Source organism: Pomacea canaliculata, linkage group LG10 (assembly GCF_003073045.1).
Source record: "Pomacea canaliculata isolate SZHN2017 linkage group LG10, ASM307304v1, whole genome shotgun sequence".
Taxonomy (NCBI): Eukaryota; Metazoa; Mollusca; class Gastropoda; order Architaenioglossa; family Ampullariidae; genus Pomacea; species Pomacea canaliculata.
This window is the reverse complement of record NC_037599.1, coordinates 11,106,332-11,119,565: the sequence shown is the minus strand read 5'-3', so window position 1 is coordinate 11,119,565 and position 13,234 is coordinate 11,106,332. Positions and strand designations below refer to the sequence as shown.

Genomic DNA, 13,234 nt, shown 5'->3' with positions numbered 1-13,234 from the left:
CTTTCAGACTCCATCACGCGTGCACTGTGGACACTGTCATGATGAGGTTGTTGTCACTTCTTGTCCTGTAGAAACATGGGCCAGAAGTCAGGGAGCCTGATTTTTGAGAGGGCATCAGATGTAACTCATGACTCGCATAATGGTTTTAATTCCGTTAGAGGAAGCGACGAAGAGCTTTCCCATGAACTTTGAGCCGTTTGAATTTCAGATTGGCAGCGTGTTTGGCAGCTTGTTGGAGCTGATTTAGATGTGGACGTGAAGGAAATTTCTCATCTGCACCCACTGCCATGGGGCGAGCTTTGGAGCGTGCATAATGCATGTGCATGAGGACACGTGTATGCCCTCCCCTGTTCCACTATATACCACCCTCGACCCTCCACACCCCGCCCACATGCAGTTCTGTTACCTAGAAGCTCAACTAAAGATGCGAAAACAGCTGTAGAACTTGATGTGTGTATATGCTTATGGCAATTACTGAGAGGGTCGTTAGGAAACAGGAGACTTTATATTAGGTTTATCTTTACCTGGACAGGCTTGCACATTTTATAGTCTTCACCTAATTGTCAGGAAAAAATTGTCAGAAACACCAAAGATCAAACAGCTGTTCTGAGGTCCTAGTGTGTACGAGGATACAAATCAATAAACTTTATAAATATTTTTACACCGTCAGTATGTCCCACTCCATGATACCAGTCTCCAAGAAGGCGTCTGACATTAATATCAAGCTGTGACACGTCATTCACCAGACGCGTTAGGTGATCACGTGATTTCAGTTGCTCTTTTAGTTCTAGATATGTCTATTTCTGATGTTAACTTAAGCGAGTTTGCTTTTTCTAACAGAATAGCAGATAGTAAAGTTCACGCTGTCTGTGGTTTCCACACGCGCGCAAGCGCACACATGTCCCCTACTCCCCCTCCTCCCACACACAAAAGCTGAACGAAAGTCAGCATCTTGTACCCGTTGTTGTGTATTTATGGTATAAGTGCATGGTGTTCCGAAAATGTTTTCTCAGAAATTTTCTCCCTACCGTCTGAACTTTGGCAAAACCATTGACCGCGAAAGTCCCGCCGCGACATGACATCATCCAAAAAATGGAGTGATTCCCTCCCTCTTCGCCCACGCATTCACCCTTCCCCCTCGCCAAAAATCTCTGCGCTGCACCTAGTCAACATGCAGAGGCGACACTTGTTTGACGAGCAGAATTGGAAGACCACAGTATGGGATGATTTGATGCTAAATCAACGGACCCTTCACAGAGTCTCACTCCGCCATTAGCAGGCTCTGTGGCACCGCTTAAACATCACCAGCTCAAGCACACAGGCTGGGTTCCGGGGGACTAGGGTAGGTGGAAGGAGGGGGTGAGTTTGTGGGAGGCAATGAGAAGGTCAGCGCTTGCGGAGGATCAAATCATCGATTGAGATAACTCCACCACCAGAGGTCCCTGGATTCCTGTCGGCATTCCCCCATCTCGTCCCACGCACTGCTTCCCTGTACGTGTTGGTTGTCACCTGCACCTGTGGTCAAGCTACTTTCGGGAGATTAAACACACGATTGTTACTGAAGCCTAGATCTCACCATTTCGGTAGCAAAGATGTCGGTCCGAGTCCTCAATCGATGAACCCAGATGATATTGCATGTGTCTTCTACAGGAGGACGCCTCCTTCTCTTCCCTATGTCATCCGTGATCTTATTTCCGGACTGCGATCGTAGCTGCTCCTAGAAGAGGGTTTTCTTGAAAGGGTCAGAATACAAGACATCTATATAATCCCTGAGGAAATTAGCTCATTGGAACTAACAACAGAAACATGAGCTGCCTTTCTCTCCAATGGAGTCGTTACGGTCACGTGTCTTAAAGGCGCTGTGGACATCATCTTCTCTTCAAAGCCTCTCCTTCCTTTTCCTGATATGTGAGTTCTCCATGTAAATGCCTCCTTTTTTCCCCCCTGCGCTTATAAAAATGTTTTGCGTTAATGTCAGTGTGAAGCTGCGCGCAGAAAACTCGAAATTGCTTGCTGCTGGCAATAGAGCCATCGCTGTGTTTCGTTTTTGCGAAGTTTATTCATGAAACCGGAAACTGAAGTCTGTGAGCGCAAGGAGCTTGAATTTTGCTGAAAGTAAACATGAGGTTTTGCAACTGAGACTCATCTCAGACTCGTTCTTCCGGCAAAGCTCGGAGTGTCCTGATTTATACTCTCGTAAAGCCTCGGCGATTTGTGAACTTGTCGCTTCGTTTTTGTGTGAAATGGTGTCATTGAGCACGAGGACTCCTGGTACACACGCAGCATTGTGTGACTGTTGGGGTCCGCTGGGTAGCTTGACGGTTTCTTCATTTCCTGTTGTCAGCGACACTCTAGAAAGGGAAGAAGCCCCTGCACGGTGCCAGATCACGGGTGTTGTACGTAAGGTGATAGCTTCCCTTGTGAATCTCTTTGATAATGAACTAGAGTGGTCTCCCCGAGGCTAGAGAACCTCCTTGGTGAGGGCATGGACGTAGATAGGTGAAGGTTTGTGGGGAAGGGGAGGGGATATGTCACGAGAAACGCTTTCCCCACCTTCAATCACTGAATTTTTATCTGGAAGGTGACAAGTACCTTATGTAACCAACCAAACCGTCGACATCCAAACCATATTAAGAACCATTTATCAACATCTTTTCGTTCCTGAACTTGTAATGCCGGGGGAAGAGAAAGTCTAAAAAGGACTATATTTCTTTTTATTAACGGTCCATATGTAGACAGATTACAATTGTAGTCCACCACCAAGTATCCTAACTACAAATTCTTTTTCCTTTTTGACTGAATCGGGTACTTTAACCTCAGAAGCAATAATAATAGCACGTGACAGAAATAAATGTCGAGAAAATCACAGGAAAAGGTTTCAACTAATACGACAATATCCAATATTTTAATATAGACCACATCATTTTAGCATAATCTTTCAAAGTCAGCGATATTATACGTGAAAAACCATGCTTCCAACCAAATAAGATTCTACATTCGAGAGAAAATCAATCTCGTTTGAATCGTTATCTTCCTCATGAGCCGGGTCTTTACGGCTCCATCACGAGATTCCACAGTCTCCAGTCAGAGAGGATTCCGACTACGACTTCCATAATGTAGGCTCACGTCCATGACTGAAAGTAGGTAGACAACTTACATGTGTAACCATTTGCATTCTGTAATCAAACAAAAAGAAATAACTAAGTTAAGTATGTTGTTGAACGAAGGGAGATAAACAAGAGAGACAAAGGTCAAACTATGAATTATCTCTTGCGTATTCAACATAGTTATGGCAAGATGTTAAATTTAAATAGTTAAATTTTAAAGAGAGAAAAGGGACTTATAAGCAGAAGATGAGTCAATGAGGGCTATCATTAGCCGACTTGTGTAAATATTTATAATTTATTATATCCCAATTTAACTAGCTACCTACAGTAACAACCATTCTTACTTCCAAGCCTTAATGTATGAGAGGGTCTAGCATGGCTGCAGATTCAGCTTCAGGGACAACTTGGCAGACTGGTGGGCAGTCTAATGACATGAGTACTCAAACAGCAAGTACAGCAAGCCTTTGCTAACAGCACCCACTCCACTATGGTTAAGTCTGGAGAACGGTCCTGGACTGGCGATCATGTTGTCAGCAGGAAGTTGACACGAGCCGATAAGCATGCAACTTTCATGAGCATCAGGCACTCCGCATGTTGTCATCATGTATTTTCTTTTTCTTCCATTTTTTTTTCCAGACTGCCAGAGTGCACGCATGGGAAGATGAAGCATTGTTGCACAATTGCCCTACTGTTGACGACCATGAATCATACGCATAATAGCTTCCATGCTTTCTCGCAATCAGGCCGAGCGTTCTTAAGTCGTTTCTGGCAATGTAGGGTAGCTCATGGAATACATCAATAATACACACACAGAGGCTATGCATGTCCGATCTCGTATGACCAATCGCTCACTTCGTATTTCTTTTAATTTGCCTGTTCCTGTCTTCCTGTCTGGTTTGAATTATTCATGACTGAATGAATAATTTTTGGAACGAGTAAGGTTGCTGCGTATGTTAACCACAAGCCATACAGTACAGACATACGATGACATTTATATACATGATACATGATGAAATAGAAGTGGAAACAAATCTTAGCCAGTTTGTCAAAAAGAGGAGGTAATGCTCTCTTGCCGCTCAGGTTATGATGTACTTTCTGCCCTTTGCGCTTGACATTAGCTATCAAATGTTGGATCGGCTCTAAGGTTTGATGTGTTCTTCGTGGAGGCATAATTATTGCTTGTTAGTCTGCTTCAGGTCTTTTTGGCATGTCACACCATTAATCGTCCATTATTACTTGACCTATGCCTTACCTTCCTGCAGCAAGCAACGAAGCACATCATTAAAGACCTGATGTGACCTTACACCTTTTCAGGTATTGAACTGGGTTTTTCTTCCGATTTGCTTGGTTTTAAAAATCGGGAGACGCAAGGATATGCAGTTGTTTACGCCTAGTGGCCATGACCATGTCCGTCGTTCATAGAAATTATTCCCAGATGAATTAACCTGTTCAGACTAACTCGCCATTTAGTCGTATTCAACTTTGAATGCAGATTTATTCCACCATGCTCTGTCAGTCAGTATTATTATTCTGTCTGGTAACGATGAATTTAATAGACAGATTTTTCTTAGCATAACTGATGTTATGTTTAGCATTATTTATAACCTCACTTGCATGGTACCCGACCGAATACATAAACATGAACATTCTTCCTATTGTAAATTCATTGTCATTTTCTATGCGCCACCTCGTCTGAGTCAGATTAACGAGCAGATGACTTGCGTGGTCTTCAGTGTTGCGAAATAATGAAATACCTGAACTCCTGGCGTCCCTTTTCTAATTTGATGAGGGTGACAGTTGTTTGGACAATGGAAGAGAAGAGGAGGAGGGCTCGACGTTTTCGAGTCAAAAATAATGATAATGAAACAAATTATGAAATAATGTATGTAGGTGATGTCCCGTCTCCTCTCTGCAGAACAGAGCAAACGGATTTATGGGAAGGAATGGAAATGAGAGGAAAGAAACGTGGGCCGCTTGGGCTGAATGGAAAGATGAGCGTCGTCCCCGCCTCGCGACTCGCTCTCCCAACGGCACCGATGTTGTGAAAATCTGCTCTGCTTGGTGGAAGTATGTCATGATTTATTCTGCATGATTTTTTCATTTACAGCAAACGTTTTTAAAGGAGAAAATAAACATGCTCCGAAGCAAAGTACATCAACTTACGACCTAAGCAGAGGCAGGGATATTTTTGCCAGGTTTGCCGTCAACACAAACACAGTTACAAATTCCGATACATGCCATCTTACAACACCTCTTCCCTTCTCTCAGAATCCCACACACAGAGTACGTGTAGGTCGCGGCCACACTGCCAGACAGACTGCAGCAGAATTAAATTTAGCACCTCCGAGGAGGATGAGCTGCCAGTCGCCGGCTTAGATTTTGAAAAGGCGTTGGGGGATGGAGGCAGACGGAGCCCATCGTCGTGCACCTCGTGATTGTTAAATAATTAGTCCGTACGACTGGCAAAGGTCAGGTACGAACACAGCTTGAAGGCACTGAACAGCAGTGCACAAGGTGTTCTTTCGTAATTGCGTACAGCGCCATCTTCGGGAGAACCCACCAATGGCGTGCTTCAGACATCATTTGGCGACTGACGTTCTCAGAGAAGGTAATTCAATTTGCGATTTGCTGCCATGATCTGTGCAGTCTCAAGTCATTTGTCTAGACTGAGACAAGAAGAGCGGGACTGAGGAGAGAAGAGACAGAGACGAGGAAAGAACGATTCTCTTCAGACTCTACGAGTTCTGACTCCTCAGAAGAACGTTTGTGGAACGGAAATTGCAGGCAGACGGACATGAAAGAGAAAAGGATATGACTGATGAGACCTCTCTTCGACCAGGCACTGCTGCTTCTTCTGTCATGGCTTCGTGTTATGGGTACAATCCATTCATCAGGGTAGGCTTGCACGCGTCCCCTACATCAGTAACCTAGGAACCAGGGAAGGGGGACAGCCGCCCCCTAAAAAACAAATACTGAGGAGGCAAGAATGTGAACGTCGTTCACTGACAGAATTGAGTCCCCATCCCTCCCCAATGCTGAGCATCTTCCTACGCCACTGTCCACTGAATGTTTAAAACAGGGAGAAGAAAGGAAAGATGAATGAAAGAAAAAGATAGGGATAAGAAATAAGGGAGCGAAGGAAGGTGAGAACGATATGGGAATACAGGTAGTGAGTGGGGTGGGTGGGAAGGGACAACGCAGCAAGAAACGAACGTAAGGGCCATGGTTTCTTAATATTTTCTATTTACATGTTTATTGGTGGTCGGGTGAGCGGGAATGTTCATGAAATAGGTTTCAAAAACCATAGAGCATATTTAGATGAATATTCAAGTATTTTAAGAATACACGCTTTAGGCCCATCTTCACAGAACTTCTAGTTTGCATACTGTTTTGTTGTATTTAATCATAAAATAAACATCATAGTCATGAGTGGAAACACCCGAGAGCGAGAATCCTGTGGACTGTTTTATACACCAGCAGAAAAGTTAACGACAATATTGGTTGCTACGAGAGACCAAAGAAAAAGACTGTTGTTGTATGGGGCGCCATTTGATGCGGCGGTTAAAACACTCCCGTTACCACTTCAATGAGAGGCCCTAGGTTCAGATCTCATTTCAGGACGTTCCGTATGCAACACCTGTTTTCAGGGATGGATATCAGGGATTTTCTCCGGTTTATATTACCTAGCCTCAGTGCGAAATTATCTGTAGGTTCCCTGTTTTCAAACTGGTACCAGTACTGGTAAGCGAGCACCATGCGCCAAAATAAAAGAATGCGTATATATATCACGGGGGCTGTATGTAGGGTTGGTAGGTAGCACTAGGTCAATTCAAAATTTCAAAAGTTGTACTCGTGTGGAAACGTTTGAAAACCGGGAGCTCTAGGTGGAAGCATTTCACACTAAAGCGACCATCCAACCAGTCCTTTGAGCTACTAATGCTACCCGAATGTCAAGATAGTAGACCTCGAGCTCACATCATGGGACGATTAAAGTATAACTTCTTATCTTAATAATTATTGTTTCATTTATTTTAGTGCTGATTCTATATATGTTAAACCTATTGAGGTGATTTGAGATTACCAAGCTTCTTTGTGGTCAATTAACCAAGGGAGACAATCCCCTCACAGTTGTTTGTAAACCAGTTTCTGTTTCCTTTTAGCGTCTTATTGCTAGGTGTTCTGTAAAAATTAATGAATTATGTGCTTCGTGTTTCAGGAATAACTCATTCCATGAGCAAATGCTTGTCGTAATTCCCAAATTGTGCAGGTATCACAGACTGTATAGGAAGATTGGGTGAAGGAAGGAGGATCTTGACTGCTGTGTTTACTCCAGTAAATCGGTCCTGTTCTGTCCACGAACTTGTATTACTGGACTACTGGCAGATGACCTTTTCTCCTGTTAACTACTAAAACAAGGCATGCTACTACAAAAGATCTGGTTTAGTCACATTTCTTTTTTAGGCTCGCCGAGAGCAACAGCGGAAAACTTCGCAAGAGACTAAGCGTTGATCTTGCCAGACAGACAGCAATCCACCTATACACATCCATGGTGACATCAGGAAAATACTGGGAATATCCAACACAAAAACTTAAAAGAACAAAGAGACATGATCAGATTAAATGGCAATGGGAATGAAGCATGCAAGAACAAAAGTCAAGTTGGGGACACTGAAGGTAAAGTTTCAAACTTATATTTATCATTAGATACTATTGGAACAATTTGTTTTGTCATTTTTAGCCTCAAATCTGCTTGAACAAATCAACTGTTATATAAAACAGACTTGAAGAAAAGTTCAGATGCCTGTAGCACGTCCAGGCTTACTGCAACCTTAGACACAACTGATGTTTTATGTACCATGTGCATGCTCCTTGAAGGTGCATGGCAACAACCTTGTTATCAGTTTATTATTACAGCAGTAACCAAGCTTCAGCTAATGATGTCACTGCGCTCAGTTTATTCAAATTATGCTTCCACACATCAATATGTACATTCTCAAAATCTTTCCTAAGTGCGACAACATTCATATATTGATTTTTTTTTCACAAAAAATGTTAAAACATTTTTTTCACACAAAATATTTACTATGGATCTTTTTTGCATGTATGAGAGTTCTATGCTCATGCGCTGAACTGCTATGCATTTGGAGCTTGTTAATATACAGTAATATCTGTATTATAATTATTTTACACTTTCAATATTTTCACACAGCAAGCTAGTTTGCATCCCATTGATGCGAGCAGCCTGGAGTCACTGGCTTTGGCAACATTCTGAAACAGTCAATTAAGGTAAAAAGATATTCCATTAAATTTCTAACAAAAGTTGTAAACTAATGCAGGATTGAGAAGTTGGCATGTCGTAATCTAAAACTATATTTTTGAAGAGGAAGATGTTGACATTTTTTGCATATCTTAAGACATAACCTGCATGAGTTAAATGAGTAATGAGATGACCCAGCTATTTGATGACCCGCAGTTGACCCAGCCATTGAATGGGCATCTTACCACTTAACTGAGGAAGAAAAGGCAGTTAGAGAGAGGAGATAGGCATTGACCTCTCAAAAACTTGGCCCCTTAATAAGAGGGGCCTCCAACACCTTATTTCCCAAGAAATGAAAGCTTTATAGGATTAACTGTTTAAATCTGCCTTTTAATGAAAAAAGGGATGGAGAACACAGCACTGCCACTCAGGACAATTACTCGTATGCAGAAAAGCATGTTATGTGAATTTTGCTTCTTGGTCATGGGCAAAACAACTGAAAACTCAAGTTTCTTTCCTCCTTCTGTGTTTGTAATTCTTTTCATATTTAGCTATCATTTTTCAAAAACTACTTTTCCTTTTAAGTAGCAAACCTTGTTTGTATAATGAATAAATCAAAAATCTTCTTACAATGAAAGGCTAGGCTTTTGATTTTAAAATGTTTCATAAAATGTTCATATCATGATGCAAACTACACTGGTACCTGTTGATAAACAATCAAGTATATTTAAGAATAGTTCACAGAAAAACACCACAATCTTAGACTTCTGCTATGAAAATGAGCTGACCAAGTCAGCTTTCACTGAGTTTAAGCAAAGAGGAAGGCTCCCCTTACTTTATTTTTTCCTTTTGAGATGTCAGTAACGGCTGTGCTTTGTACACAATCTCAGGGGGTGTCAGTTCTCTGCGCCCATCACGAGTAAAGTAATAGTTGTCTGACAACTTGTCGGAAACACCTGGGGGCAGGTTTGGAGGTGGCTGTGTCCTGTGTACAATAAAATATTGAATATTATCTTCGTAAGTGTTCAGTGTCCTTTAACACACACAAACACAGTCTAATAAATCAGTCTCTTATATGTCTTACACAGATACATTGAATTTGTGTGTACATTTCTTTGCATATTTAAATATGTTTTCAATTTTTTAAAACATGAAAAGTCTTGCAAATATATAAACTGCATTGCTTGTTTGTTAGCGTTTTACGCTGTGACAGCAACTAAGGCTACATCATGGCGGTAAACTGCATTGTAGCATTTCATTTTTGTTACTAAAAGTAACAGTATAATAACTAAATAAAAACAAAAACTAAAAAAAAAAAAAAAGACAAAAATGCAGATAAATATTTAACTACCTTGCTGCTATTCTTCCTTCAAATCGAAGATGATTTTTAACTTTCCTCTGAAACATTGAAACAAAATTTGGACTAAAAAAACATCAAATGTTTACTTTCTCTTGCACAAACAAAAGTACAAAAACATAATAAATGGCCTATGCAGACTCAAGCAAGTACATTTGCATACAAGAGAAAACTATAATAATAATTGTGATTTATATAACCCATAATCCCACTCACTAAAGAGAATGCTCTCAGAGCTTGAGACAAAGAGACATGGACAGCATACAAAGGAGAGAAGGAGAAACAACCCTGCAGTTTAGTAATAAAAGACAAACAAAGACAAAACAAAAAGGAATCAAGGAACAAACAGTAAGGATGGACAGTGTCATAAATCTACAGCGGAAGACCAGCAGGCTTACTAGTTAATGGACTATAGTATAATCACAACTAATCAACAGAAAAGAAAAAGAAGGGGTTACAAAATGGACCAGCATTATGTTGATTCCTGTAAGAAGTAATGTGCCATCCAATCTTTGACATCACTAATACAGGCTTCAATGGTGTTAACAGCAAAGTGAAACTCAGTCAGCAGGATAGAGCAGCAGAGCTATGACATCAGCATATGATTGATGAGAAACATAAGGAGACTGGAATATTGATAAAATTGGTTTTATATACAAAATAAACAGGATGGGGCTGACTACTAAGCCTTGGAGGACCACACATGAAAGGGGATCTGGGCAGGATGCTTGACCAACGACAAACACAGTCTGAGTCTTATTAGATAGATAGAAGTTGAACTATGCTAGTGCTGGTCCAGAAATTTGATAGAGGATGCAGTCTTTGAAGGAGCAAAGAGTGGTCAATAGTGTCGAATGCGGCAGACAGGTCAAGCAGAGTTAAGACAGAAACATCACCACTGTCGAAGGTATATATATCTGTGATTACTTCGATGAGATTAGTCTCAACATTGTGAGTAGGTCTATATGCTTACTAAGCCTAAGAGATGAGGTAGTTGTCCTGTAAATCCAGAGCTGTGTCATAACCACTTTCTCAATTATCTTGGAGAAAAAATGCAAGGTGATTGTTTAACAAACTGATGTCAAGTGTGGACTTTTTAAGAAGTGGCCTCCCCAGGGCAGTTTTAAACAAAGATGGGAAAACACCTGTTGACAAACTGACACTACCAATATCAATAATGGTAGGATGTACAGAATCTAAGCTTTCTAGAAGAAGGCTTATGGGAACTGGGTCTAGCTGGCAAGTTGTTGGCTTTGTCCTGAGGATAATCACCTTTACGTCAGCATCACAGACTGGTTGAAACTTGGTAAAAGAGCATTCTAGCAAAGAGGTAGTTTTTGGCGCTGACAATGAGCTGAGGCATGAGCATCTGTTACTTTATGCAGAATACAGTCAAGGTGATTGATAGTTAGTGCCTATCACAGTACTCTCTGCAGTTGTGATTTGAAAGCATGTTATCAATGTATAACAAATGCACATGATTATCAAAATATAACACATATATATATATCAGAATGCATGTTACATCTACATTATCAATAACAATATGATTCAATTAAGACTTTAATACTGCAGCCTCTTTGATGATATGCATTGTTTTCTTAAAATAACTAGATGGTCAATGCGCAAATTAAAAAACCCCAATACTTTTAAAAGCAGCAGAACCTCTTCATTTAAAAAAAGTGCTGTAAAGAGAACAGTAAAAATTCTAAAACTGCATTTGAGTAAATAATCAGTGGCTAAGTCAATGACTCCTACAATGCAATAGAGACAATGAGTGGCTAAGTCAAAGGATAAATTATAAATAATACGACTGCGCTTATCTAAACGAAGATTCTTGGTAACATAACAGCTCAGGACTCCCAAATAGGGTTTCAATAACACTTGAGGTCAAATGCGTAAATGTTTCATTGAAAACAAATTTAAATATTTTTTCGTAATAAAGAAGGACTAAATAAGGCGTCTAAAACTATTAACAAAAAGTTAGAGACATTTAAAAATATATGCGTACCCCTAGTAATAAATTCCTTAGTACTTGCATAAACGGAGTTAAATCTCTGGGGGCCGCCATCTTGGTCTACAATTCTGCATTTGTGTACTAGTAGTATATCGATAATATAAATTTTAAATAGATTATTTAAGATACCTCAAACTTAAACCTTATAAAGCCTTCAGAAATAAGTAGCATAATTTTACCATTGCTATATTTTTGGTATAAAGCGTTTTATACTTTTGCTGCGAGACTAGAGTCCGTGGATATTTCTGTGAAAACCCCTTCCTCTTTCTTTTCAACTTGCCGTCAACATGGATGCTAAAGCACCTATGGTCAAGCTCGCAAGAGTACGTGTAACCATTTAAACGGATTTATTTATTTCATCTAATGCATCATAAACATGCTTGTTTGTCGAGTATTTATCGATGGGGAATGAGTACATTTTGATGCACCCGGCATTTATTTTAATTATGTCTAATTCTCATCTTGACAGACTTGTTTGTCGCACGTGTGGCGAAAGAACCTGAGTATTTTCAGTTACTGTGAGAAACAATGACAAGGAATGAAAAGATCATACTCTAAAATTTCTATTTTCCGTTTCAGGTAACCAAAGTATTGGGCCGAACAGGATCACAAGGCCAGTGCACGCAGGTACAGTTACAGAAATATCTTTTTTTGTTGTTGTGTTGAGTTTTTTTAAAAGTTCTAGAACCAAGAAATGGAGGGCCGTTTTCAGATAGCATGGGCTTGTGATTTTTAAACTTAACACTATCGTACATGTGTAACTTTGCAGACTTGTTAATCATTTAAAACCTTTAAAAGTTGACTTCTTAAAACAGAATTTCGTGAGTATGTCGTAAAACTTGTAAGACTTGATGCAAAGTAGTGAATACAAAATACATTTTCTAGCAAAACATGTTTGAAAACAACATCGTCCCACATTAAAGGACAAGTATTATTTCATTGACGGAAATTAAACCTGAGCAATCTTTTAGGGTTTTGTAAGACAGTATTACATTTCTAATTACATGTTCATGAAGTGTTAAAAGAAAAAGGGGTTTTAAATGTGCATACATGTACCATTGTCCCAAAATTTGTCCCGAGATCAACGAATTGCTCTTTCAATTATTTTAAGTCTAAATGTGTGTATGTATATATTTGTACTTATGGTGATTTAATTACCTCGCTGTTCACTGGAAAATATGTAAAGCATTTACAGGATGCATTATAGTACATAAGAGATTAACAGATTAGACCAGGATCCCTGCAGACTATTTGTGAATAGTGGTTATTTTGAAGATCATTTTAGTCATCTTGACATGTAAAAGTGGTCGTGAAATAACAAATGATTTCTGTAAATTAGGTAACAGTAGTTATGATGTATTATAAATCATGATTAGTCTCAGGCAGAAGAAATAGAGGTGAGATTAGGTGGTATCAGGAAAACCCCCCAAAAAACAAGGTTAGTGAAGCAGTCCCAACCTAATTTTCGGTGTCCAACCTAGTAATTTCTAAACTCA

General features: G+C 40.0%; 1 protein-coding gene across 1 annotated transcript; it reads right to left on the bottom strand.

Annotated features, from left to right (window-relative positions):
- Nucleotides 1-7,782: 7,782 nt before the first annotated feature.
- Nucleotides 7,783-11,841, bottom strand: LOC112574295 (NADH dehydrogenase [ubiquinone] 1 alpha subcomplex subunit 7-like). The gene is made up of 4 exons (XM_025255282.1): nucleotides 11,733-11,841; nucleotides 9,716-9,762; nucleotides 9,200-9,349; nucleotides 7,783-8,375 (listed from the first exon to the last, which is right to left on the bottom strand). Exons 1-4 carry the CDS (start codon nucleotides 11,790-11,792, stop codon nucleotides 8,321-8,323), a joined length of 312 nt encoding a protein of 103 aa, XP_025111067.1. The 5' UTR covers nucleotides 11,793-11,841; the 3' UTR covers nucleotides 7,783-8,320.
- Between the last annotated feature and the right edge of the window lie 1,393 nt (nucleotides 11,842-13,234).

Excerpts from the sequence above, each read along its gene's own strand:
- LOC112574295 (XM_025255282.1), bottom strand. The coding sequence starts at position 11,792 with ATGGCGGCCCCCAGAGATTTAACTCCGTTTATGCAAGTACTAAGGAAT. Across the intron at positions 9,763-11,732 it reads TAAGGAATTTATTACTAGGG|AGGAAAGTTAAAAATCATCT; the intron begins GTACGCATATAT and ends TCAATGTTTCAG. Across the intron at positions 8,376-9,199 it reads TCTCAAAAGGAAAAAATAAA|AATGTTGCCAAAGCCAGTGA; the intron begins GTAAGGGGAGCC and ends TGACTGTTTCAG.